Below are 27,432 nucleotides of genomic sequence, written 5' to 3'. Positions count from 1 at the left end.
ACTTGTAACTGTGCTCTATGTCTGCTATTGTTCCCTCTGGGAGTGAGACCCCTTCTGTGCGGACGACCTTCCCTCTCTTTGTAACCATCCGGCCACACTTCTTTAGTCCGAATGACATCCCAATGTCAGTGCTGTAGATCCTGGTGGTGTGGATCAGTGAGTCGATGTCTCGCTCGCTCTTGGCGTACAGCTTGATGTCATCCATGTAGAGGAGGTGACTGATTATGGCCCCATTCTTGAGTCGGTATCCGTAGCCAGTCTTGTTGATGATTTGGCTGAGGGGGTTCAGGCCTATGCAGAATAGCAGTGGGGACAGAGCATCTCCTTGGTATATGCCACATTTGATGGACACTTGTGCAAGTGTTTTGCAGTTGGCTTCAAGGGTGGTTTTCCACAGCCCCATTGAGCATTCAATGATCCAGGTGTGTGGCATTGAGTCATGAGCTTCCATGTTGTAGAGACACAGGTTATTGGCCGATAGTTGGATTGAGAGTACACTTTAGCTGGCGTCCTGGCTCCTCCCCTTTGTGTTGTACCTCGTCAATCTCAAGTTGTGATAGCAGTTGCCGTTTGCGGATGTTGGAACACTGAGCTACTAGTTGTTTGGCAGTTAGTGTCGACTGGGGATGTCGAAGTAGCCATTCCTCCCACAGTCTTTGCATGTAGCCCCTCTGGCTAGGGTTACTTGAGTAGTAGCATTCCAACATATCCATGTTTTCATCTCTCGCCCATTTCCGTCTTGTTCCAGTAGCCCATTTTTCATCAAGGTGCTCTGGTTCCCCAGCACCTGACGCAGACCTTGTTTGGCCGGGCGACGTCTGAGCCGGCATGTCGTGCTTATCAATGTCTCTCATGGTATGAGGTAGGCTATATAGCTCCAAGGGTCTTGCCTAAGGACCCACACTGCATAGCTCAATTTCACTGTTGTAACTGTTTGCCCCAGTCAGAGAAATTACTAAAGACAGAGTTTCTAACTTTTGATGTGATTATTTAATTGTTTTGGGGCATTTCTGAATAAAGAGCACAATGTTTTTATTTGATAGAAATGATTCTGATCATTTTTATATTAACATTGATGAACAGACACACTTTTACAGTGTTTAAAGAACATATTTACATAATTCCATAATTTAATGTACATTTAACGTTTCAAGACAAGAAACAAATCATTTTTTGTATTTATTTTTTATACATTGAGAAATGACTTTTGATTTATAAATCAGTCATTGTCAAACATTAAACTACATATTTTTTTTACTTTTTTCCAGAGAAAAAAATATTACAGTATACATCAACTCTGCTATTGACGGCAAAGAGTGAAAATAATTCTAACAGAGTAAATTATTTTTATTTCATTACATAAGCTGTATTAATACACTAATACTTCAGATTGAGATATTTAAAAATACACAAAAAGTTAAAGAATAAAACATTTATTTATTATACTGGGAACACTGGCCACAGGCTTCAGTCTGCTGGTCACACTGGGAGAACTCCAATGACTTCTGAGACGTCCTGGTTCACAGGCTAAAGCCAAGGATAAAAGAGAAATTATCCAAAAGTGTAATAGAAAATACATATATGTTTCCTTCACATTCAGAAAAAGACATTTTCAGCATGTTGGGCTCTGACTCGTAGCATCTTTATATCTAAATACCGACATGGTAAAGCTGAGCTGGAAACAGACTGAAGAACAGCAGCTCCAGCTCTGATCCTGACTGATCTTTCCTCACAAAATCCCATGATCTTTAATAAACTTCCCCTCTAACAGCGGTTTTTCATCAGCTCTCTTTCATTAGAAAACAGTCTGAAAACGTTAGCGGCTATGCTAACAATCAGCGGTTATTTCGGGCCAATTAAGCTACATAGGAAATATTTTTCAGTTGTTTAGAAGCGAATTTCTGGCTGCAAAGTCAAGTGATTCTGATCTTTCATCATTACCTATGAAAGGTAATGCCAATGAATCCAGTTTGTTTCGTAAAACGGTTGAAATAAGTCCACACGGCACAGGACTTAAGGAACTCCGACCGCCCTACTGCCACATAGAAGTTACGTACGACTCAGCGCTCCATGAGGCATCTACGTATATGATGTCTATGCATTTACCTGTATTAGCTTACTGGCACATAGGCCACATTCAATATGGCGGACGCTGTGACGTATCGCAGCAACGGGCCGACCTTCTTTATGAGGCGTCTATGTGTTCATGTCTATGAGTAAAACTGTAATGTTTGAAGGCTTAGCTTTAATCAGTCAAACCCATCTGCTCAGGAATAAATTAAATACTTTAGTGACCCAAAAAAATTTACAGCTATTACCTGGCTTAATATCTGTGTTTCACCTCCACTCAAAGGGGAAAACTATCAGGAGTTTTTAAAACAATTTGCCAGGAGACATGCGTTCTCTCTCAGTGTATCAAACCTGGAGCGGCTGGCCAGCTGACAGCTGGCGAGGGGAGCTGGCTGGTAATGCAGCCGGAGCAGACATCTCCGAAAACGTCGGAGCAATATTGCAATTAAGTGATTTATTGATTAACCGAGGAGATATTTGAGATCTATACATCTACATTCTCGCCTAAAAACATTTTTAAAAAAAATAATAATTTTGTGTAATTTTAAGTGTAACACGGCAAAAATAATTTTGCCGCCATTGCTGCTTTTCTGAACACTCGTTTTAAAGGATGCAGACCCTAAATTTGGACACAGCTGTTTTTTGTTCGACTCCCTCTACTGGTCTGGAGCACTTCCGTTTTCAGCACTTTTTGTTTGCATCTTTTTTTTGTTTGCTGCATTTTATTTGCTTTTTGTTTATGTCATCTCTTCTTGTTTGCTGCATTTCATTTGTTTGTGTCTCTTTTTTTGTTTGCATGTTTTCTCTGTTGCTACGCATTTGCACCTGTCGGCCACCTTATCTTTATCATGGCTGAAGATGAAGACATTGGATTTGTGTGTTTTGGTCAGGTGCATCCCGAGGCGACGTGTTTGTCTGAGCAACTCTTCGGACTGTCCGCAGTATGAGTGCGTTGGTCGGCCAGCAGTCTGCGACAGAAACAGCATGGAGCCGGCCTGTGACATTGATGGCCGGGTGCATCGCAGCCTGTGCCATCTGCAGCAGTCTGGAAAGACACTGGCCTACATGGGGCATTGCCAGGTAGGAATCCTACAGGAAGCAGCTGGAGCATTTACTTTAACAGGCCCTGTAATATGCACAGGCACACACATTGCGCGTGGTTACGCATGCAGCTGGTCAATTCATGTCAAAACAGACCCCAAAATGCCTTATGTCCTTATGACAGGACACGTGTTGGCTACACATCGGTGGCTTTAGATTTAGTTTCCGAGTTGACCAGTCAGAAATATTCCAGAAAGAATACAGGAATGTCAAAACGAGCTGAAGTCACTCTCTGGATATTATTGGCTCGGAAAAAGCCATTTCATAACATTATTGGTCGAATGCGGTGTCAATCAAAAGCAGGGGGGGGCTCTCGGCTGCCCAATAAAAGTTTCATAATGGACACTGGCAGAGGTTAAACCCTTAAATCTCACCCCTGGAAAATACAATGGAAAAACGGCACGCGGGCGTTCTTGTGCGGGTTAAGGGGTTAAGAACCTTTTATCCTTTCCAACACTCCCCCTTCAGTTCGCCATCTCAACAATGCTTCTTTCTCCATGCCGACCATTGATCCTAGGTCAGCTCAACAGACTTACAGCTCCATCAGTGTTTACTAATTGCTGCTGCTAATCTTAGTGTGGAAAGGGTTCTCTGTGGGGTAGACTTTAGCTCCAAGGCGGTCCTTTTGGTAAATGGGCGGAGCTTCGGGTAAATAAACTGTGCCTTGTATTAGCAGGTGTTTAGACACCCCGAATGGTTGCCAGTGGAGATCCAGTGAAGATCCAAGAAATTTCCCAGATATGCAACATTCTGAATATAATAAAAACCTTACTGATGTAACAAATTGCACAACTGCTGCTATGATTGGATTTTTTAGAGCTTAGAAAATCTAACCCAAACTCTGTCCTCAGGAGGCCTGCAAGAAGAAAAAAGAAGTCTGTGGTCACAATGGTGAGACGTACAACACGGTGTGTGAGGCCTTCTCTGACCGTGTGGCTGTTGACTACCAGGGCCCCTGTCGTGCCGTAGGGGCCCTGTCAGATTTGGGTCTAGATTCAATGTGTAGTGAGGTGTCCTGTCCACCGATATCAAGTCCAGGCTGCCACCCCATAATCCCACCTGGTGAGCATAGCAACACCAAGCAGTAGCTAGAAGAGTCCACAAGGGACAGTGTGGCCACTGATGTTTGACTTGTTTTTCCAGGAGCCTGTTGTCCCATATGTGCCAGCATGCTGCAGATCCTCTGGAGCCAGAAGCAGATTAACACTTTCTCAAAGGTATGAGGGGCTTCCAGCTGAGCTGTAGGGTCCATCAGTTTCCTCTTGCCCATATCTGCAGAGATAATCAATCTGATAACTCCACAAACTCAATCCTCTGGATACTCCTGACTTTATTTGCCGAAGTGAATCTTAGGCAAATAAGGTCAGATATACTGACCTTAAATTACCTGTGACTGATATAAACAGCTTATAGATTTTTTTTTCTTCAAGAAGAAAATCTAAATTTTTGTGACTTTTTAAAAAACCTATGGTATAGAGTAAGTTGCCTTTATTATCTTTCTGTGGGGAAACTCAGTTGTATCAACAGCAAAGTGTCAGGCAAGTCAAATCATGTATATTTACACAAAAAAAACATCAAATCTAAAAAATAAAAATTGTAGAATATAAATTCACTCCATGACAAAATACTGTGCAATTATTAAAAATAGCACATTCCAATCAAAGAAATGTACAACTGAGAAGAATAATGTAAAAAAAAAAAAAGCACACTATGTACATGTGTATTACTGCATAATAAATAGGACAAAGTCAATTGTAAAATATCTAAATGTTGAAATTGTACATTTTTCTTTTTGGTTAAATAAAGATTATATATATATATATATATATATATATTTATTTTTTTATTTTTATTTTTTTTTTCACAAGTATGTTATTTTTAATTAAAAATATTTATTTTGTTTAATTCATTAAGGGAACACTATAGAACAAAATGAGTTGGCATTGTGTGCCTGGTGCCTGCAAAGGTTGGAGGTTGCCATTTCTTAATCTATCCACTTGGGGGTGCCATAACTCCAAAATGTGCCAAACCCATTGTCATGGCCAATTGCCATGTTTGTTTGGCTTCAATATTTTGTCTTATGCCTAAAATGAAAAACAGCTAAAAAAAAATGTTATCAGTTTTACATGTTATTAGCCAGTGCATAATTTTTTTTAGGAGTCAATGCAGCCCCATCTCCAGACGAGTTTAGCAGCAGGGCCATTGGCTTGTTTTGGGAGGGGGACTTACTTATACTTAGCTTATATGTTGCAAAAATCTAAGAATCTAATGTTTCTAATCTTTGAAGTTTATTTCTTTAAATGCAAAATCAATCTATGTAGCAATAATAATATTACTCAAGTAAACAACAATAATACAGGGCAGTAAAATTACTCATAGAAGTACCTTTTTCCCCAAAAGTTGCACAAGTGGGCCTACGCAAAATTTGGTTTTGGGGCCCTCTAGTTCTACTGTCTGCAATCAACAGCCCGATCATTAGATCATTCACACACCTGCTATAAACGTATTGCATCTCTGGCAGTGCTGTTTACATTATATATATGTATAATAGGATGCATTGATTGGCCAACTGATTTATTGACCAGTTGATTTCTGGGCGCGATTTCCTTAGTTTTGGGGATCGTGATTGTCGATACTTACATGTGAAGCTGATCTTATCCCCTAATCTTATCTCCGTCATCAAAGGTTTAAAAATCAGCCTCTGTCCTCTTCTGCTCTACAGTGAGAGGTTTGACTGACAGACCAACCAGGTCAGGTCTGCATGTTTGCAGTTAACAATATTCACCACAATGTTGCCAACTCAGTGACTTTCTTCCTATATTTAGCAACATTTCAGACAAAAACAATTCCTATCAGCCAAAATCAAAATGGGCAGGTCAGGCTTTTTAAGGATCGCTAACCAGGGATCGGCCAGAAAACTGCAATTAGTGCAGCCAAACTTACGATGGAATACATAGACACATATTCATGACATTCTTTGATTAAATACATTTCTCTTAAGCGTTACTCCAATAGCTAAAAATGTTATTTATAACAGGTGAGTCTTTCTCCCCTGAGAATGTGGATTGGTTTGATTCTTCATTCTTCCTGTTTATTTTCTCCCTCCCTGAAGGATAAGTCCTTTTTTTTTGATAAATTGTTTTGCTTACTTAAGTTCTGACCGGTGCTTTGGACGTTTGGATGCGCACTGCACATAGCACGGCAGCTCATGTTGCCGGCGAAGTGTGCGGTACCTACAGCAGCCACCAGGGGCCCCCAAGAGCATTTTTTTTCTCTTATCCATAAAATGATTTCTACATATATTATCAAATATATATTATTGTAAAAACAAATCAGTTCACAGTGAAATTGCGTGTTTTTGATATTACATTGAAATTATTACTAATATATATATATAGCCATCCTACCAATGGCTGGAGAAAGCTGGACTCAAGGACAGCACGGAGGCCCTCATCCTGGCCGCCCAGGAACAGGCCCTAAACACCAGAGCAATAGAAGCTCAGATCTACCACACCAGACAAGACCCAAGGTGTAGGTTGTGCAAGGAGGCCTCTGAGACAGTCCAGCACATAACAGCAGGGTGCAAGATGCTGGCAGGGAAAGCGTACATGGAACGACATAACCAAGTGGCGGGCATAGTGTACAGGAACATCTGTGCCGAATATGGACTGGAAGCCCCGAGGTCAAAGTGGGGAACACCCCCAAAGGTGGTGGAGAATGACCGAGCTAAGATCCTGTGGGACTTCCAGATCCAGACAGACAAGATGGTAATGGCGAACCAACCGGACATTGTGGTGGTGGATAAAGAACAGAGGAAAGCCGTTGTGGTGGATGTAGCAATACCAAGTGACCACAACATCAGGAAAAAGGAGCATGAGAAACTGGAGAAATACCAGGGCCTCAGAGAGGAACTGGAGAAGGCCTGGAAGGTGAAGACCACAGTGGTGCCTGTGGTCATCGGGGCCCTCGGGGCAGTCACCCCCCAACTGGAGCAGTGGCTCAAACAGATCCCAGGAACAACATCAGACATCTCAGTCCAGAAATGTGCAGTTCTAGGCACAGCCAAGATACTCCGCAGAACCCTCAAGCTCCCAGGCCTCTGGTAGAGGACCCGAGCTCAGAGGATGAAAGAGACCACCCGCGGAGGGTGAGAAGGGAATTTTTTATATATATATATACACAAGCTCCACTGAGGGGGGGCCCTTAGTGGCCCTGGGGTCCTATGCGGCTGTTTGCTTATGCCTTGGACCAGCCCTGCCTGTAGTACCCACTTTTGAACATAGATAACATCAGTAGTCTGTACATGTCAGCAAGTCTAACATGATATATTGGCATTAGCCAGACATCATTTAGCTAATGTTACCCGCATTCAACAGCATTACTCAACTCACTCGGTTAGTTTGGTGGAAAAAACTGCGCAAAGTTCTTTGCTGGTTTGCTGCCATAATCCTAAACACACACCTGCGAAACTCTGCACAGCAGTAGCATGTTTCTGTCGCTGCCGCACAGGTATAAACCCAGCAAGAATGCTCATATTGCGTTTAAAGATGGCTCGGAAAAACATGTTACGATGTGTTTACAACGATTAAACAGTTGTAACAGCGGAAAACGGTGACAGAGGGCAAAGATATGGGAAATGCGGAAGCCTCTACTGCAGGGGTCCCCAAACTACGGCCCGCGGGCCGGATCCGGCCCGCCTCCTCATTTGGTCTGGCCCCCTGAACAATACCGGATCCGGCCCGCCTCCTCATTTGGTCTGGCCCCCTGAACAATACCGGATCCGGCCCACCTCCTCATTTGGTCCGGCCCCCTGAACAATACCAGAGAGCATTCAGTGTTTTTTTTTCATATATATGTGGATTTTTCTTCAACCACCAGGGGGGCTCTTGAGCAGATATGAAACTTAGTTTGGGGACCCCTGCTCTACTGCATCAAATCGAGATAGGAATAATATAAAGTTGGCCACTCTGAGGTACAAATAAAAAAACAGCCTCCAGTCCAGGAGGGGCAATGCCCCCCACACCTCCCAATGCCCGCCCATGACGCCGGGCCTGAGTCAATATTTGTTATCTTCTTCCTGGAATGATTTCTCATTCCAATGTTTTTGAAACTTACAATTAGTTTATGATTAATAAAACATTCCAAATAATACATTCCAAACCCAATTTAATGTGGCATAAATCATGCACAACAGTGTTGTGAACAGGGGTGCTGCCAGGAATCTTGGGGCCCCCTGACAAAAAATTAAATTGGGCCCCCCTCACGCAGCTGCTGTTACAATTTCTTCAGTCTATCTGACCCATCAAAAGCGTCACAATTTCAAAAGTTTGCAAATTACTTGCTTTCTTTGGTCTAATACTGATAACTAGTACAATATTTACTACTCATGAATTTTACATGCAATTTTACATACAAGAGTAAAATTCAGTATGCATACAATCTGCATACAGTATGGAATAAAGGAGTCCTAAAATATCTCTAGTTACCAGTAACTCAGCTAGAAGGGAAACAGGTAAAATGGAGTAAACACACAAAATGTCTCATCAGTTAGTGCCCTTATAAAAGATGTTTAGGCCGTTGGCCCTAATCAGTGATCAACCTTAAATTCAGTTTGAATTGTTGAATAGTCTCACCTGCAGCATGCTATAAGCCCAGTACAATGAAATGCACAATAAACATAAAATTTCAGTTGTTAGGCTATTTTATCTCAGCCCGGATGCCTCTTACTTGAAGAGAGTTCCAGTGAACAAGGTTCAGCTTAGCTGGTCAACTGACTATGTCTGTATAGAGAAGCAGACCTCAGCCTTACTACAACACTGTGGACATGCTGGCCACTTAGCATTTCATTTATTCTCAGATCTTGTAAAGCTACTTTACTCATATTAGTTTCTCATATTAATAATTTCTTATGATGATTTCAGATTATTTTTTGTTTGCTCTGATTACAGACTAAAGAGCTTAAATCATATGAAAATATTATGAAAATATTTTTTGAAACATTCCTGGATTTGTTTAGCTTAATGAATAGTGAGTGTTTTTTGTTTGTTTGTTTTTCTCTGAAAAAGGCTTCTAGCAAATAAATATAGAGCAAGAACACACTTTATAGACAGCACTTCTGAGCTGACATTTTCAAAGAGAGGAAAGGGCTTGATGACAGTTTGAGTGTTTGATGATCCGTTCTGTGCAGCTGAACAAGAACCAGCCGGTGGCTGTCTACGACGTCCTGCAGATCCTCCGGCTCCACATCTCCGTGCCACAGTGTGACGTCTTTGGCTACCTGAGCATTGACAACAGGCTGGTGGTTCTTGTTGCCCCAGTGGACCACCAACCAACACTTCTGCAGGTGATACACGCATAAAGTTATGTTCAAAATGATGGTAGTGTGTTTAAAAAAACAATTAATTCCCATTTCCTCCTCGAAAGAGAACCCAGTACATCATAATCTAGGTCACATGACCCCATGTGCGCTTTTATGAGGGATTATTTTTGTGTGTGTGTATGTGTGGTTTTGGGAACTGACCGTCTGATTGGACAACCACCCCACTTCCCGTTGGGACCCCAGGAGGATTAACAAGGTTTTTCATGACATTCCATCTAGACATGGCACCATCACACAGCGAATCTTTTCTTTTTCTTGGGATTGCCCACCAGTCTTATCTGTACCAGTGGGATCTACCTTTTAACTGGTTTGGTCATGATACAGTGTAATAACACCCTGCCTGTGCACAATATAGACAGGCGGCCGCATTTCATTTGCAGATTTTCCTCAAGCAGGAAATGATAGAACACTCTGTGTGGAAACAAAACATGAATGTCTGACGGTTGAGTGGAACCAGAGTTTTTCTGTTGCCTTGCCTAACAGTTGGTGCTTTTTCATTGTCTAATTTGTTTTATTTACAATGACTCAAACACCTTGCCAACACAATCCGGTTTACTGTTAATTATTCTCCTCATCATAAATATTCATGATCATTGATTCATGGATGAATGAGAACTTATCTGTCTTCTTTGTCTCTTTACCTTTTCTCCATTTCTTTGCCATTCTTTGCTCCTCATGAGTAAGTGGTTTTCATGGCTGTTAAAGTCAAGTTTGAAGATTTTCAAACCACAGCAAATAAATCACAAAATATACCTGTGATCCTGGGTTAAAGCTATATTCAGAATCATCCCCAACAAGTCTACTTCCATTGTCTTTCGAGTTCAATCTTTATCTGAATATGATTGAATTCTTTCTCATGTTCTCACAGCCAGATATCACTTCTGCCTTTCTACTTGGAACAAAGAATTGTTCTGCAGGAAGCTTTTTAATCCTAAAAGAAAAAAAAAACTTACAATTACAATCTCAGTGTTTCACTGAGATTAGTGAAACAATAATAAATTCATGACCAGTGGCATTTGCTAATGAGTACTAATAGCATATTGCTGTTTTCAGCTGCAACTCTCTATTTTTATTCAGATTTTTGGTGTTTTGCTTGGTAAATATGTGCTCTGCAATTATTAGAAAACACTGACTGCAGCACTGTTAACATTTAAATTCTGCATAATCTCCTTTCCATAACAGTGGAAATCTAACAGGCCTCTATTAATGTGAGTTAAAGTTGATGATGCCAAGCTAAAAAAAAAAAAGAAGGCCCGCTGGGGTCTTTAAAAATCATTTATAGGCACAGCTAGTTGTTCTCAGGAATCCATTTATTTCAGTATCAATACATTTGACTTATGAAGAGAATGTCCAATCTAGGAAAAATACAATGAAAAAAATAGAAAGCTATGAATGTTTCTATAAGTGCCCTTAGTATTTTCTGAGTGATACACAAACATACATCTGAAGAATTATTTTGGGTATTCTGAAGTGAAGTTCTGTGAGCATGACAATAACAGTTACACACTCATCTAACACACATATCCCTGTGAGATGAGCACCTATCTCCAACTGTCAACAGGCGAGAGGCGGGGTCACCCTGGACGGATCAGGAGTCCATCACAGTGTAGATCTAATACAAACTCTCGGTCTGTGGTAGAAAGGCATCCTATATCTTTGTTCAAATTCAAATAAATTCTTACAGTTGTAAAATGTACATAACAATGATATACAATGCTGTATTGTTTGCTTGATCTTGTTCCATCCAACTAAGCAACATCTGTTTCTGGGAGCAGTTGTGCTGTTTGTCCCTGCTGGCTGGACCAATCAGGATCCAGTCTTAGCTGCTAGCTCAATGTTAGCTTTCCTAAGAATGGAGTAAAACTTTCACATTTTTGTCAGACTTTCAATTATGCAGTGGCATCAAAAATGAAATGTTTTTGTGCTTTCCAGGGATCTTAGTTTTATTTATTTTATTTTTTTATCTGAATCGTGTCATAATTGTTTATGTTGAACTATGCATGAAATTATTAACACCCCCCAGTTAATCCAGGTTTTGAAAGTCTTCCTTCCAGTTTAGAAGACAACTTACCCATGTGTATATCTGTACCTCATATCAGGCCTTTATTCTGAGGAAAGACCCAGAATATCTGAAGCCTGATACATTTATCACCTTCACCATGTCAGTAAACGTGGTGTCCAGTACAATGAATGCTGTTAGATGCAGTTTGAGCAGTAGGATTTCACACACACAAAGGCTCAGCACAGAAAGGATGAGAAACCTAGGAAGAAATTTTAGCATTTAAAGTTGATGCCCATGAACAGTTTTAACTCTACAGTTAAGACAATCCTCTGCAGCTCGGCTTTTAGTTTTGCCTGTTGCCAAGCAACAGCCTCATTTGCTAGTTTTAATTATTTGATAAACATTCCTATACTGATGTGCTTTGTACATTTCAAATTATGTTTGAATGCTGTTCATTTTACAGGCAAACTTTAGACAAAATGTTCCAGATGATTAAAGCTTTTAGTGATTCAGAAGCACTACTCAGTGGCAGAGCACAGGAAATGGTTTCACCTGCTCTGAGTGAATTTTCTTAGTCGCATCCTGATGTACATGCTTTTATATGGATGGTGTATAATGGCAGCTTGACTCTAATGCCAAGGACTGTCTGCGAACTCAGTGTGGGTTGTTTCTGTGAGAAAGAAGCTGACTGCTTTGGGCCTGGCAGCTAATGGAGTCGTTATAAAGAAAAGCATAAACACTCAAAAGCAATTCCAAAGCTTTCTGTGATATAAAACAGAAACTTTTAAAATGATATTTAAGTCATTATTAGGGGGTTAGAATATAAGACTCTTTTAAAAATTTATTTTGCAATTGTTGTATTTCAGGGTGGAGCGTTCAAACAAAAAATCGGTCTGCAAAATCCAGCATGGTGGGAATAAAGTGAATGTGTGAAAGTGGAGCTCAGATCATGTCCAGTTGCTCTCTGATGTTCCAGCTGCTGCAACATGCCAAATGGCTGCTTTCAAATGCTAAGCAGCCAAGATATCAGTGGATGAATTGTGGAAATTGCTCTGTGAATCAGTGATGACGATGAGAAGAGCCTCTTCTAGTTTTAGGTGATCAACCAGCATCTGATGTTTGAGACATTCAGCTGCATGTCATAGCAATATGTGGCACCCAAGATTAATGAGCCATTCAAAGTCACCCTATCAACAGTTTTTATTTTATTATCTCTGTTTTTTCATTAACATAAATGTTAGCTACCGGTAAGGTGATGGTAGCATGCTGTTGGGATGAACGTTATCAACTATTAACACTGCTGCAGTAGATGTTTAGCCTGCAACTGTTACCTGTCAGCAGGCTAACCATTAGCCACCGTTAACATGCCGGTTGAAGAGGTTAGGCAGTTTTAATTTTTTTCTTTTTAAGATAAAGCTGGGTGTAAAAATGAGCCACTGCTCTCATATTAGCTTTGCAGATGTAAATATCATACAATTGCAGCAAAGCCACTATTAAGATTATAATTTCTGTTTTCACAGAATTAAGACAGTCCTGTAATACACTGAAGTAGATCAGTCGTCTTGTGTGTAACGAATATATTCTGTTGACTTTGGATAGATGAAAACTGGGATGCCAGTCAGGGCCAGGTTGGTTTGGAGATCAAAGGAATAAACTAGAACCATAATTTTAAAATTAAATGACTTTATTTGCAGTATGAAAATACTGTATTTTATTTAACAATCAAAGCTACTACCACTAAATTAAAAGTAAAAATTGGTCAACAAAGCACCTTACAAAAATTGAAAAAAATATTAATTATCCAAAAGCAATATATACCTGAAAAAAATTATTTAAGTAAATGTCTATTATCAGGTAAGCGAGTGTGCAGAAGACTGGATATTATTCAATTAAATTGTAATTCAAAAATACTTTATTAAATAAATAATTAAATTCATTTACAAACCTGCTGGGAGAAAGAATGAAATGCTTGCAGGGAAATGAATATTTTAATACTGTCTTATATTGTTTTCAGATGACAAAAAGCTGAGGTTAGAGAATGTTTTTACGGCTCCACTCTCCACCATCCTGCTCAACCCATAAAGCTTTCTTATTTTTGCGGCAACATTTAAAAAGCATTTTTGAAAAAATAAAATAATAATAAATAACCTTACTTTTTAAGAAAAGTTAATTTTATTATTGTGAAAACATTTTTCACACAAACCTACTGTAAACCATTTTTTACTAACTCCCTGTGTTTTTAAAGACATGTGAAAATACATTAATACATTAATAGTTAAAGTTAAAGAATCGTGCAGTGCTGACTCCCAACAAAACTCTTGTGTTTTTCAGGTGGAGGCCTGCAGTAAGGAGGCCGAAAAGATCGATTCTCTCATCAACTACGCTAGCCCCACTCTGGTGTCCCACGTTCCGCTGTCCGCCTTCCTCAGCTCTGAGATCAAGACCTCGTCCATCCACTCTGGGGGTTCTCTGCCAGCACCTGTACCCATGATCCTCTACTTCTGCCTGGTTCTCATCATCATGGCGGCTCCTAGACTCCAGTAGCTTTAAGTGCCGATTCTTCCTCCCTTCCTGCTGTTTCTTTTTCCCCAAAGTGCCCTGTTTCTGAGACTGTTTGGGTTGCCAAGGAAAAGGACAAGGAGGCCATTCTGACAATCAATCCCATTGACTGCTGCGTCTTAAACAATCAAGCTGGGGAAAAAGTTCTTATTATAGACCATCTATAAAGTATTATTAATTGATGAGTTACTCACTACTCACTGGGTTTCCCCCTCAGTGGAGGGTGTGTGTGTGTGCGGGTGTGTGTGCGGGTGTGTGTGTGTCCGTGTGCTTGACCTCTAAGAAATACCTAGTTTTATATCAACAGTGTTATGTCAGGAACAGACTCTTTGCGCGCGCGCGTGTGTGTGTGTGTGTGTGTGTGTGTGTGTGTGTGTGTGTGTGTGTGTGTGTGTGTGTGTGTGTGTGTGTGTGTGTGTGTAGGTGTGTGCGTGTGTGTGTGTGTGTGTCTGGTCGTGGATCCACGACACATAGAGGAAAAGTGACCTAATCTGGCAGCACATCTTTCTGACAAATGTATTTACATAAACACACACCCAGTGACTGGTGGTGATTGAAGAGGTGTGTGTTGACAGTCAGACCAACAAGTGTGTGATGAAGCCTCAGTGTTGACCACATGTACAGCGCACTTGCATGTGACGTCTGTGTGGACCCAGTGTTTGAACCTCAGCAGTGTTATGGACTGGGTCAGGTCCAGCAAACGGATCCAATCAGACCCAATTTCTGATCAAACAAAAGTGCCCTAAAATTATGGAATGCCTAAAGTGCCACAAAATATAGGGAGCATATACACACAAATCAGTGACATGCGGTGAGGTGCAAAGCTGGTGAGGCACTGACTTAATCATAATCAGATATACAAATGTAGACCATCTGCTTGTTATTGTTTACATAAGGAAATTTCATGCATGTGTACAACGCTGGAGGGCAAAAAGACTATTATTTTACATGCTATCCATAGCCGCGCTGCCGCGGTAGAATAATTCCGTTAATTCAATGAAACTTGGAAATATAAGTATTATTCATATTATGCTCCACAGCAAAGGCAAAAGCCATTCAAGTACAACTCAAAATCACATCTTTCTCGCTCTCTGTATTGGCCAGGCTATACACATACTCATTGCCATAGCAACTGACAATAACGCCCCTAAAAAAAAAAACTGAAATATTTGCCACACAAAGAGCAGAACATTCAGTCTGTTGCAGTGGTATGGTTTTAGGCTTAATCTTTATTTTGCGATTATTAATAAGTGATTACTGTGGTACGAAGAGAAAACTATAAATATATCGCAGCACTTGACTGGATGGCTAGCTCCATGGCTAGCTCACTGTTACTGTCTCTTACTCTGCAGTTGTGGAGTCACAATGTCTGAGATCATGAGCACCCCCTGCCATCAGGCAAGAGAACTGCCTGCCTCACCTCGAGTCTGTTCTCTGCTGTTTCTGATCGCTCCTCACCACACAAAACACATTACACACACAGTTGGTGACAAAAAGCACTGTACATTATATACATAAGCTAAATTATGAAAAATCAGTTTATATATGTTTTTTAACCATTTCATTGGTGAGGTACAGACAGGAAGAACATGCTCTCATCAAGTGGCAGCCAGCGCAGTTAGCGAGAGGTTGCGCAATCCAAGGTGAGGCTCAGCTTCCTGCTTCCTCACCAGCTTTGCATCCTAGCATGGGATGGGAATGGGAAAATGCGAAAATACAGCGATTTTGAAGAAAAAAATAATCAAAATTGGTTAAGCTAAATGGAAAATAAATACTTTACAGTACAAACCACAGGGTGAAAGTAGCAATATAAATTATTTTTATTATTTTTATTTATTATTATTTTCATTATATTTTTCCATTATGACAGGTGAGGCTCTGCCTCACTTGCCTTCCCTTGACCGCACGTCACTGACACAAATATGAAATATGCAAGTAGCAATAAATAGAATCAATAGATGTAGATACAGAAAAATGTGTTAAACTTTATTTAATGTCAACTATTAGTTGTATTAAGAAACATCTTATTTTTATTTTAATGTAGTTGGAATATTCTTTTCATATATTTTTAATTGTTTTTATTTTAGCTTCCAATTTTACATTTTAGGTTTTCAGTTTCTCCTGATCTACCTCCTTTTAGTTTACTGTCTTATCTTTCCTTTCTGAGCTCACATAAACCTTTCTGTTCAGATCAATAAAAGTGCTGCAGAAAAATGGAAAGAACAGTAGAAAACAAATGATAAAAACAAAGACCAACAACATTTAAAAAAAAAAACATTATGAGCTCAAGATGTAGAAAAATAAAAACTAAAAAAAATTTACAAAAAAAATGTTTTTTAGCTCATTTGAAAATGAACTAAAATTAAAATAATTTGAAACAGCAAAATAAATGTATTCATTCCTGTGAAATGATAAGAAAAACTGTACTGACAGACGAAAGAAATGTCATTGCTTTGTCAAGTTTCCAGAGGATTTCTTGGCACTCAGAATGATTTTGTAAATGATTTAATTTTCAAGGAGCCGATGCAATAAGCGTAGCATGAGTGCAGTGATGTATTACAGGCTCTTGCTGGAGTTTCTGGAGCTCGACAGACAAAGGAAGCCTGGTAGTTGTAATAACATCGCTCTGCTTTTATGAAGCATGTCAGCCATATTGCTTGTGGCACTTATCGGTTAGCTTGTGAGTAATACTTTATGTTGCTCTTCTAGAGCTCTCCTCGTATTAAATCATTGAAATACCTGTTCCTGGGGCTAATAAATTCACATTCAAGTTGCACCATTCTTCATAGCTGTGTATCTATGCTTGTTTTACACAGTAGTAAATATATATATTTTCACAGTCTTCAGTTTTCTCTTATGTCTTCCTTTTGCCCTTATAGGCATTTCCTTCTTTAATTGTTTTTTTACTTTCATTTACAAATTAATTTATTTACAGAGTGTATTTCCTCATATTTTATCTTTTTTTTGTGGCACTGCTGTTGTTCCATACTAATCTAAACTGATGAAGAATGCAGGCCCGGGTCTGCTGCAGACTTTACAACATTTTTCAGGTCACCTGATAAAGCGAGAGTTTTTCCATGGTGACTTTGAGCTTTTAGCAAACTCCTCATCTGATGTGGGGCTCATAAAGTTTAAAAACAAGAACTGCATTCTGAATGTGTGAAGGTACATCAGTGAATTCTGGTTGTATCTAAAGACTGTTTTATATTTGATGAGCATCATCTCAAACAAAAGAGTCTCCTTTTTTCTATCACCAGGTGAATGGTCCATGACCATATAAAGACTGGACTTCCTGTCCCTTTGTTGGTGCTACTATCTCTGAAGGGAATGAACTGTCTCTGTAGACATGAAGAATGAGAAGCCATTAAAATAACAAAAGGACAATCAGCTAGTTCCTACCTGTAGCACATGTAGGCTGGAGAAGATTTCTTTTTCACGGGATGCCTTGCATATAGTCTTATATGAAGTATTATTGAAGATGCAATAATTTGTATTTGTTTAGAAATGTCTGTATTTGCAATAGACTTGATAATGATTTGTAATGATGCCCCATGTTTGTAAAACCAGCTGGTATTATTATTATTAATATTGCATGATGAAAATATCTTAATTCCAGGTGTGTACTCCAGTGTGTGTTGTCTTCCTCCCATGTTTGTCTGCCTGCACAGCGTAATGTGTTGCTATCTCTATCAGTATTATTGTTTTGGTAAGCTCTGTAGCAGGGAACCCTGACCATGCTTCTTCCATCTGTTACTGTTTTCATTTTTATTATTACTATAAAAGTTCTAAAATCTGAATCGTGTCTCTGTTCTTTGGATGATTTTGGATTCACTGATAGTTAGCACAGTTACTTGATTGTACTATAATAATCATTATGCTACCTCTTTAAGTCTTTATATGCATTATGTTTATTGTTTCATCCATACCTGTTTATAGTTATATATAAATGCTATTTTCATATTAACTACGCTACAAAATATATCATTTTGTATAAATATCCTCATTCCTCCACCTCTTCCATTACCTCTATATAGCTCTAGTTTTAACCAAGTTTCTAAGTAACCTGAGGTTTATATAGTAATTCTGAAATGCAATAATTAAAACCTTGCCCAATCAAGATGACGCTTCTAACGTTCCACTGAAATATTCTTTTGTCCAGGCAGAACTTCTGAGTATGTGTTACCCCCTGACCTTTCAATAGCTTCCTATCCAGCTCTTTAACACCAACATGCTTTTATACAGTCCTCACTGTAATTTAGATTTTTTTGCTTTGCTTTACTGCCTGAGCTGACAATGAATCACTTTCACCAAAAATAGCACAAAATCTTTTTTGTTTACTATCAATGATACGTTAGCAATTTTAGAGTATCCATCACAAGCCTTTGGTCTTAGATTTGATATTCCTGTTAGATTCAGCCTTCCTCATTGATTTGTTTTTTTCCAGCTTCAGCATAAGTAATCTCTTGTACAAGTGTCACTCTTTGGATTGCCTTTTCTCTTTTACTAACTTCACACCCACAACAAGCAGCAGTGTGTTCTCCTCCACAGTTACAGCCTTTCATCTTTAGCTGCCCTTTCACATTTCACATATTCACCAGCACACCTTCCACATCATTGCTTTCCTTTGCAAATTGCTGCTAGATATCAAAATGTCTGACATTTGAAGCATCTCAAATGTTTAACATCATAACTCATATTTCCAATGAATACTTTACTCCGTAAACATTCTCCCTGGAATTTTATCTAGGCTGAAAGACTATCGTATTTCTCCATTACTTGTTTTTAACCATTTGATTTCTTTCACTTCACCTCCACTTACATTTTCTTGAATTTCTTCAACAGAAATCTTTAAACTCCACCTTTGACTCCTCTACTAATTTTTTTATTTTCAACTTGATAGTTCTGAACTTTCTTTCCATCTATCTTGTTGATCCTAGTAGCTTTTCTTTGTTGATGTCTATCTCTTCAATGAGAGAAATGAGCATTGCTTTATAAAACCTTAGCACTTCAGACTTCACTTTATCGTTTTGGTGAACTGAATTGGATTCCACTCACCAAAAGAATCTTGCTCTTAATTTAACTTGATAATGATTCTCCTCTTTTTATTTTAAAGTTACAGCTTCATCTTCCTCATCATTTTCACAACACAAATCATCACATTTAATAGTTTCACTAATTTTAGAAAGGACTTCAGCTTGGCATACAGAGCACACAGTCCATGTTTGCAGAAATAAGCCACATCAACCACTGCTTGTATTTGATGACAAAGTCTGCTTCCTTTTACTCCTCTTTCATCATTTCTGTTCAGAGTTGCAGATTAAATCTGTTGGAATGTCACTGTTTCTAAACAGGAACTGGGGTAAAACAGTTGCTATCAGTGTAAGTTTAAGATTTTGCAGAGATCTTGATTCTAAAAGTATGCTTATGAGCCAACCAAGTATCCATCAGAGTGAGTTTATGCCAGTAAAAGGCACCTATACTCTGCCACTGCATGTATGAGTGTGATGCACTTATTGTATAATGCTCTGCAGACCTTAATGTTCTCAGCTAATTAAGTCAGGCATTAAAAGCATGAATATTAATTAAAAATACATAATAAATTTACAACCAACCACATTGTAACCAACATAATTTATAATGCATCCCAGTAACAAATAATTACCTTCTATTCTGTAATTCAGAATAGAGTCATAATTACTGAGAAGTAAAAATGGTTGCTGCTTTTTTTTCAGCTCTGAGTCTAGACTCCCATTTTAAAGTGTCTGTTCTGGGGCACTGCCAGGGCAGTGTGGCAGAGCACGTGACGCCTCATACAGAGGCCCCCAGTCACAGGTTTGAGTCCCAGCCTGTTGACCTTTTCCATATTTTTCCTTCCTCTCTCATAACCTTTCCTGTTTGACCACCCTCAAATAAAGGTCATTAGAGCTGATAAAAACTTTAAAATCAAAGTGTCTGTTCTTGGCTACCACATGACTCAGGATGGCACCACATATGCTGTGGCCAGTTTGATTCCCAGCCTGGGACCATGTGCTTGCACGTCTTCTCGTTCTCTCTCCCCTCTTCCTGTCAAGCTACTGGTAAATGAATACCACTACTGCCATAGAAAACATTTAAGGGATCCACATTTAGTCTAACATGTTGGACTAAATACTCTCACCGGCCACTTTATTAGGTACAACTTGCTAGTACCGGGTTGGACCCTCTTTTGCTTTCAGGACTGCCTTGATCCTTTGTGGCATAGATTCAACAAGATACTGGAAACATTCCTCAGAGTCTGGTCCATATTGACAAGATAGCATCAAACAGTTGCTGCAGATTTGTCAGCGGCACATTCATGATGCAAATCTGTTTCACCACAGCCCAAAGGTTCTCTATTGGATTGAGATCTGGTGACTGTGGAGGTCATTTGAGTTCAGTGAACTCATTGTTGTGTTCAAGAAACCAGTCTGAGATGATTCAGGCTTGACATTGTGCATTATCCTGCTGGAAGTAGGTATGTACCTGTGATTGACCGAGTTAAAAACAGAAGGAGTCACAGGATATTAATTAGAAAAATAGGGTTTTTTTTTTTTTATTTTAACCCAAAGATTATAAATGACAAAGGATAAACTGAGCTCATAAAAGTGGTCAAAGAAACAAAACTGAACTCAGGCAAAAAAATGTAAACAAACTGGCTGCACAAACAAACATAACTGACCTAACAAAGAAATGACACACAGGGGTTTATATACTGGCTGATCAGACCAATTAAGACACAATAGGGATAACTAAACAGAATACAATTACAAATAACACAAACAACTAACAGTACAGCTAAGTTTGGCTAAACTAAAACCCAAAAAATGAAAATCAAAAATATTAAAGTTTAAATACTAATATTTACTTAAATACAAAACTTATCTAAATAAAGAAACTACAAGTTTCCCCTGCCAGCAGGAGCTAGTGGTGCAGTCCAATCAGCATTTAAGCCTGCTGAGCCCTGGCATCCATCTTTTGTCTGGCCACTCCAAGGCAGGTAAGTACCGGCAAAAACAAACAAAGTTAGTTGCAAACAAATTAAACTTTAAAGTTGATATAAATACACATGTTAACTAAATGTGCGCGCTAACATAAAGAACAAATGTATCCAAATTAACTAATAAATGTTTTACTGAAACTAAAGTGTTGTATTTGAATGAAAAAAAATAAAATAATGAAAACTAAATTATGCATAAGAGTTACCGACCTCTGCCTTCAGAGTGTGGCCATGGATTTGGCCATCACAGTACCCATTAGAAGATGGGTGCACTGTGGTCATAAAGGAATGGACATGGTCAGCAACAATACTCAGGTAGGCATTGACACAATGCTCAATTGGTACTAATGAGCCCAAATTGTGCCAGGAAAGTATGCTTCACACCACTGCACCACCACCACCAGCTTGAACCATTGATAAAAGGCAGGATGTATCCATGCCGTCACGTTTTTGACGCCAAATTCTGACCCTACCATCTGAATGTCGCAGCAGAAATCGAGACTCATCAGGCCAGACAATGTTTTTCCAATCTTCTACTGTCCAATTTTGGTGAGCATGTGTGAATTGTAGCCTTTGTTTCCTGTTCTTAGGTGACAGGAGTGGCACCCGATGTAGTCTTCTGCTGCTGCAGTCCATCTGCTTCAAGGTTCGATGTGCTGTGCATTCAGAGATTCTCTTCTGCATACCTTGGTTGTAATGAGTGGTTACTTGAGTTACACCTGAGTGAAGTTGGCCCCCCCACCTTCTTCAAATCAGACAAAATTGGTGTCAAACGTTTGTGCTGGTTTGTGCAGCAAAAATTTTCGTTTGTGCCGCTATCATTTTAAAGATATAAAGAAATGTTTCCAGAGGTCATCCAAGGTCAACCAACCCCCCACCTTCTTCAAATCAGACAAAATGGGTATCAATCAACTCGGCTATGTTTGTGTTGGTTTGTGTAGCAAAAATATTTGTTTGTGCTGTTTTGGCTTTGAAGATATTAATGAAAGTGTAAAGGTCAAAAGGTCAACCAGCCCCCCAACTTTTATGAAATCCAACTTTCTTTATAACTTTAAAATGATAGCGGCACAAACAAAATGTTTTGCTGCACAAACGTAGCACAAACGTTTGACACCAATTTTGTCTGATTTGAAGAAGGTGGGGGGGCCAACTTCACTCAGGTTTGAGTTACTGTTGCCGTTCTATCAGCTCGAACCATGTTGCCCATATCAGAATCTGCCACTGACACTGCCCCTTTAATATGTGTGAAAACTTAGGCCTATACATTGTTGCAATATATGCTTAGTGGTTATATCCAGCTTGGTAGTTATTTATTAGTCAATGGGATATTTATTGTAATGTTGATGAGGTATGTGATACATTTATGAATCATTTATATTGATGCAGTTTAGTGATTACTTACCAGTGCACATTGCATACTATGTATATTAAGCCTGTTTTTTCTATAAAAACACAAGAAACATGGCAATGAATTTTATAGTAATAAGGGAATCATTTTAGGGTAATATAAAGGGAAATAAGTTTATTCTTCTTCCTGCACCTTTTCAATCTGATTGTCTCTTTTACTTATTTCTGTTGTTTCTGTTCTTTTCTTGTTTGAAATTTTGTTCAAAATAAATAAACATTCATTATTTGTACCACAACCCTTTCAACTTACAATCATTACATTACATTCAGCTTGGAGTTTTCATCTTTGATCTTTCCCTGTTAAATTAGTCCTAGTTGTTTGAAAGTGCATTAGGTGAAGGACTAACAAAATTAAATGTTTAAAAAGGGCTGTATGTAGAGAAGTGGCTCCATGTTTGAATATTGACAAGTCAAGGATTTTGTCATGTGGCCTATATAGTGACATGTAGGACATGTGGCCAAACGCGTCTTTTTTTCACGATATCAGGTTGATGAGCTGCTGTGAACCTTTTGACACTAAAATTCTAATCAGAAGGTTGAGAACAGATAGTTTCAGATGAAGGCAGCCTTGGCTTCACAGCCTTGACTTCTTCTCCACTGCTGTTCCAATAAATGTGTATTTTGGATGTGGATAGACAAAAAGAAATAACACCAAGACCAGAGAAAGCCCTCTTTAGGAGTCAACTTATCTGCCAGTTGCTTTAAATGTCAATAGCTGTTTTTTAGAGTTCACAGGTATTTTTTATGTAATATGATAGCTTTGTTTTTTTCTTTTCTCTAACAGGTGATAGATGATTTGTGTGCAAGAGAAAAATCATAGTGCCTATATTTGCCTAAGTTAACTCAGTAAAAAACCTCCTGACACACAGGACTGGGTGCAGTTTCTTATGCTGCACATAACATTTAAATTAGAGTCACCATAATTGTGTTCTTCAGATCAGAAAATCATTTCATTTTCCTTTTTATTTATTTTTAGGACAGAGTGCAGGTTCTTATCAGTTGTTTTCTTCTTGGGCAATGAGTATGTAGTTACCAGTCAGTGAGGTTCATCTGAGTAGACAATTCTGTTGTTCAACAAATTGAACTAATTGAGAAAATGGACATCATGCCGATGTACTTTAATATCTCAGCATTTAATATTAAATTATGAGTCTATTGAAAGTAAACTCATGAGAATCACCTTCACAAACCAATCATGTCCTAAAACTTCAACTATGACTAAGTTAGTTTTTGTTTCAAGTGAATAATCAGTTCTGTATGAAGGATTTATATCACCTCTAAATCTCTACCTTTCATTCAACGCAGTCAAATTTTCTTGTAATATTTAAAATTATACATATTTCTATAGATTTTCTGAAAATTATTTAATATTTTCTTTGGAAAAAAAATCAGGACATTCCACAGGACCTGAAAGATGTGTCTATAGTGACAGAGTTTGTAAGGCAAGTTTTAACTGCTCTTAGGAAATTATATTTTTTGAGGTAAAATATTTTTTTTCTCTGACTTAACTAAATAATTAATGACAAGAAAGATTTCTGTGACAAGTTGTTGTTTGAAGGTCTCCATATCTCATATTGTGAATAACTGATAAATTGGCTCAAACAGAAAATGTAAGGAGAGGGCAACCAGCAGTGAAGAAGAAAGGAGAGAATTTGAAATGTGAAGTTTGGTGGGTATATATATGTGTATACATATTTTTGTTTAGAGATGGCAAGGCAATTTAATATTTAAACATAATTGATTTTGATCTTTCTTCGTACACTGAATCTCCACGTGGTAAAGGAATGTGAAGTTAGACACATTTTGTGTGTTTTTACACTGATTTGAAAGATGCACTGTTGCAGTTCTTTTTGAGAACAGAACTATGTATAAAAGCTTTTATCTTAGATAAAACTAAGATAAAAGCAGAGGAGTAGAATACCAGGCAGAGCTCCTCCAGCATACCAGATTTGATGGAGTAAAGGAGGGTCTCTGGATGAAACGGTCTGTTCCCTGATCTAAACTCTGGCTTCTGATTCTTTGTACATGTCTAGATTGAACAAAAAGGAAAGAAAAACATTTAGAAATTTGGCACCAAGACTGATCCTGATGCTATTCTGTCATTATGGCAGAGTACCATTTTTGAAAACAACCCAGTTCTCTCCAAGTACTTCTCAGCTATGCTTTTCTCTGCATGTTTAAAGGCATGATAGATCTCTCAACAACAAACAAATAGACCTGTTGAGTTACAAGAAGGAAACATATAAAACCTGCAGCACTCATGGTACAGGCCAAAGTGTATATTGATTTTAGATTATCCTTGCCTGAAAGCAGTCAGTATCCAGTTTCATTAACTGTTTTGTTTGCAGTTGTAACCAGTGTATACTAGAAGTGTTCTTTACTAATAATCTAGTCTTATACAGTCGGTTAACCTTGATGTGTTCTGCGTTGTGTTCAGATGAAGAAGGGAGTCAGATCACTGGAGTTGCTGGTTGATCTTTAATGCAGGTTGCTGGAAGAGCCCTGCACAAACAGAAATACAAAAACCCCTTTAACATGCAGCTCTTCCATTCACAGGAGTCGAAATTCCCTATAAGCACATGGAGAAATCCTGTGACTAATAACATCTCCTGTAACATTTACAAAAAATGTTCTGAACTTGTCAAAAGAAATGTATGTATTAAAACATAAACATTCACAGCTGAATGTGCTTTCAATTATTTTATAAATTTAAAAAAACATGAACTTAACCAAGAGCAAAGAAAATTTCCTACCTCTTCTCAGGCAGCCTAGCGCCAACTGAGAGTAGTACAGTACTGATGTCATAAGACACTCTCTTAAAGTGACAGTACAGATCAGTGTTGTGTTCAAGACCACCTAACCCGAGACCAAGACAAGACCAAGACCAGAGTGTATTGAGACCGAGACAAGACCAAGACTTTTGGGGTCCGAGACCAAGTCAAGACCAAGACCGAGGGGAGTCGAGACCAAGTCAAGACCAAGGCCAGCGCCCCATGCTACATGATACTATAAAATGTAAAATATGATCGAAATTGCTTCTCAAAATAATCTGAAAGATCCATATTCCCATAAAAACACCTAGATATTAAATACTTAATATATTTTACCAATATTAAATATTCCATTTCTGTGCTAAAAAGTGTGATGGTCTCGTGCCATCCCTAAAAACATAAAGCCCTGGGCATTTGAACATATTGCTCATATAAGAAACCACCACTGTCTGCACCATTAAACATAGCAATTGAGGCAATGCCCTGACGGTAAATAACGCTTAACTACGAACACTGACCAAGGAGCAACAAGCAAGAAGTAGCCAAACAGAAGGCGCTCATCGTGACTGTTTTCACTCTCTATCCCAGTACATGAAGCCAGGTAGTCTGACACCATGGCAGACATTACAGCTGCCACTTTGAACAAAAACAGTCAAAGAGCATTGTGCATGCTCTGCGTGCTCTTTCGTTCTTGTGTTTTAGTTATTTGTTAATTTAAATATTAACGTACATAATAAAATAAAATAATGATGCAGTGTACACAGAGCATTACAAGAACAAAGAACGGGTGTTCTGTCAGGTCAGATCGTCATACGCTTAGCACAAACTCACGGTGTTCTGTCATACGTTGTCAGATAGTCGTACGCTTAGCTCAGACATGCATACGCTGTCATTACCATATGATTTTATTTAATCAGCAACATAGAATCATGATGTAGATCATTATTAACAGTTATTAACAGTTGTATGGCATCCAGCTGCAGCCAGACCTGCTTTAAACACACTTTGAAACCACGACAACGCATGTATATCTATCTAGTTATCATATTATGTCATATTATAAACAATTTAATTACTTATTTTCGTCATAACTTGTTGCGTATACTGACAACTACGCTGACGGTCGGACTTAATGCGCATGCACTGGCATGGTACTCACTGCATGTATGCTATTCTGACAGCGTATGGCTATCTGATAGAACACCGGCTATATCTGTCATTACCATAAGATTTCATTTAATCAACAACATAGAATCATAACGTAGATCGTCATACACTTTGTTATGAACAGTTGTATGGCATCCTGACTTAGCGGTTAAGTGAGTTTTACACGGGCGTGTGTTGTAGCTGACTCCAGCAGCAGCCACACTCTGCTTTAAATACACTTTGAAACCATGACAACACATGTATATCTATAAAGTTATCATTGAAAACAATTTAATGACTTATGTTCATCATAACTTGCTGCATATGGTGAACTGACAACTCCTCTGACGGTCGGACTTCTTGATGCTTAATACATGTATGCTAACCTGACAGCGTATGGCTATCTGATAGAACAACGGCTCTCAGTGAGTGACACTCCAGTCCTATATAATAAGTAAAGAGCCGTGGAGAAGAATTGACTGTTTCTGAATGTCACCTCACTATATTGCAGACTTTTGGACATAGCGTTGGCCCATATATGCGACAAGTCAGTCTACACCTCCGCACAATAATTCAGCGCAGTGAGTGATAACATTTTTCATCACAATGCTTATGTGTCTCTGTACAGCTAGCTTTGCTAACATCACGTTAACGGATCTTACCTTCTTTGAGCTACTTTTCTAAGTGACGAAAACAGTTAGACGTTGTCCCCACCGTCTGTGAAAGCGAAGCGCTGCTGAGTTAGCTGTGGCCATCGGATTTCTTACTATTTATGCGGCACTATTATATTACTGACGATTAGACAAACATTTTCTGCCGCTGAGAGGAAACCGCTGCGCATGTCCTGGAGCGCCGCGCGTGAGTGAAAGGTGGGGAGGGGGAGGGGGAGTAACAGAAACACTTAGTTGCTTGGATTTTAATCTGTGCGTTTTGCTAATTTTTAACTATTTTTTAACTAATTTTTTCTTGATTGAGTCTATTT

General features: G+C 38.8%; 1 protein-coding gene across 1 annotated transcript in view; it reads left to right on the top strand.

Annotated features, from left to right (window-relative positions):
* Positions 1-17,908, top strand: part of reck (reversion-inducing-cysteine-rich protein with kazal motifs) — a 107,381-nt gene extending 89,473 nt beyond the window's left edge. The window contains exons 17-21 of the mRNA XM_088001603.1: positions 2,961-3,150; positions 4,023-4,233; positions 4,315-4,388; positions 9,359-9,514; positions 13,884-17,908. Of these exons, the coding sequence (XP_087857729.1) occupies positions 2,961-3,150; positions 4,023-4,233; positions 4,315-4,388; positions 9,359-9,514; positions 13,884-14,096 (844 nt within the window). The 3' untranslated portion in view covers positions 14,097-17,908. The remainder of the gene's footprint in view (positions 1-2,960; positions 3,151-4,022; positions 4,234-4,314; positions 4,389-9,358; positions 9,515-13,883) is intronic.
* The last annotated feature ends 9,524 nt before the right edge of the window (positions 17,909-27,432 follow it).

This window comes from Poecilia mexicana, unplaced genomic scaffold, assembly GCF_051168715.1.
Source record: "Poecilia mexicana isolate PSO_F unplaced genomic scaffold, ASM5116871v1 scaffold_20, whole genome shotgun sequence".
NCBI classification, from domain to species: Eukaryota; Metazoa; Chordata; class Actinopteri; order Cyprinodontiformes; family Poeciliidae; genus Poecilia; species Poecilia mexicana.
This window is presented reverse-complemented; position numbering and strand designations above follow the sequence as displayed.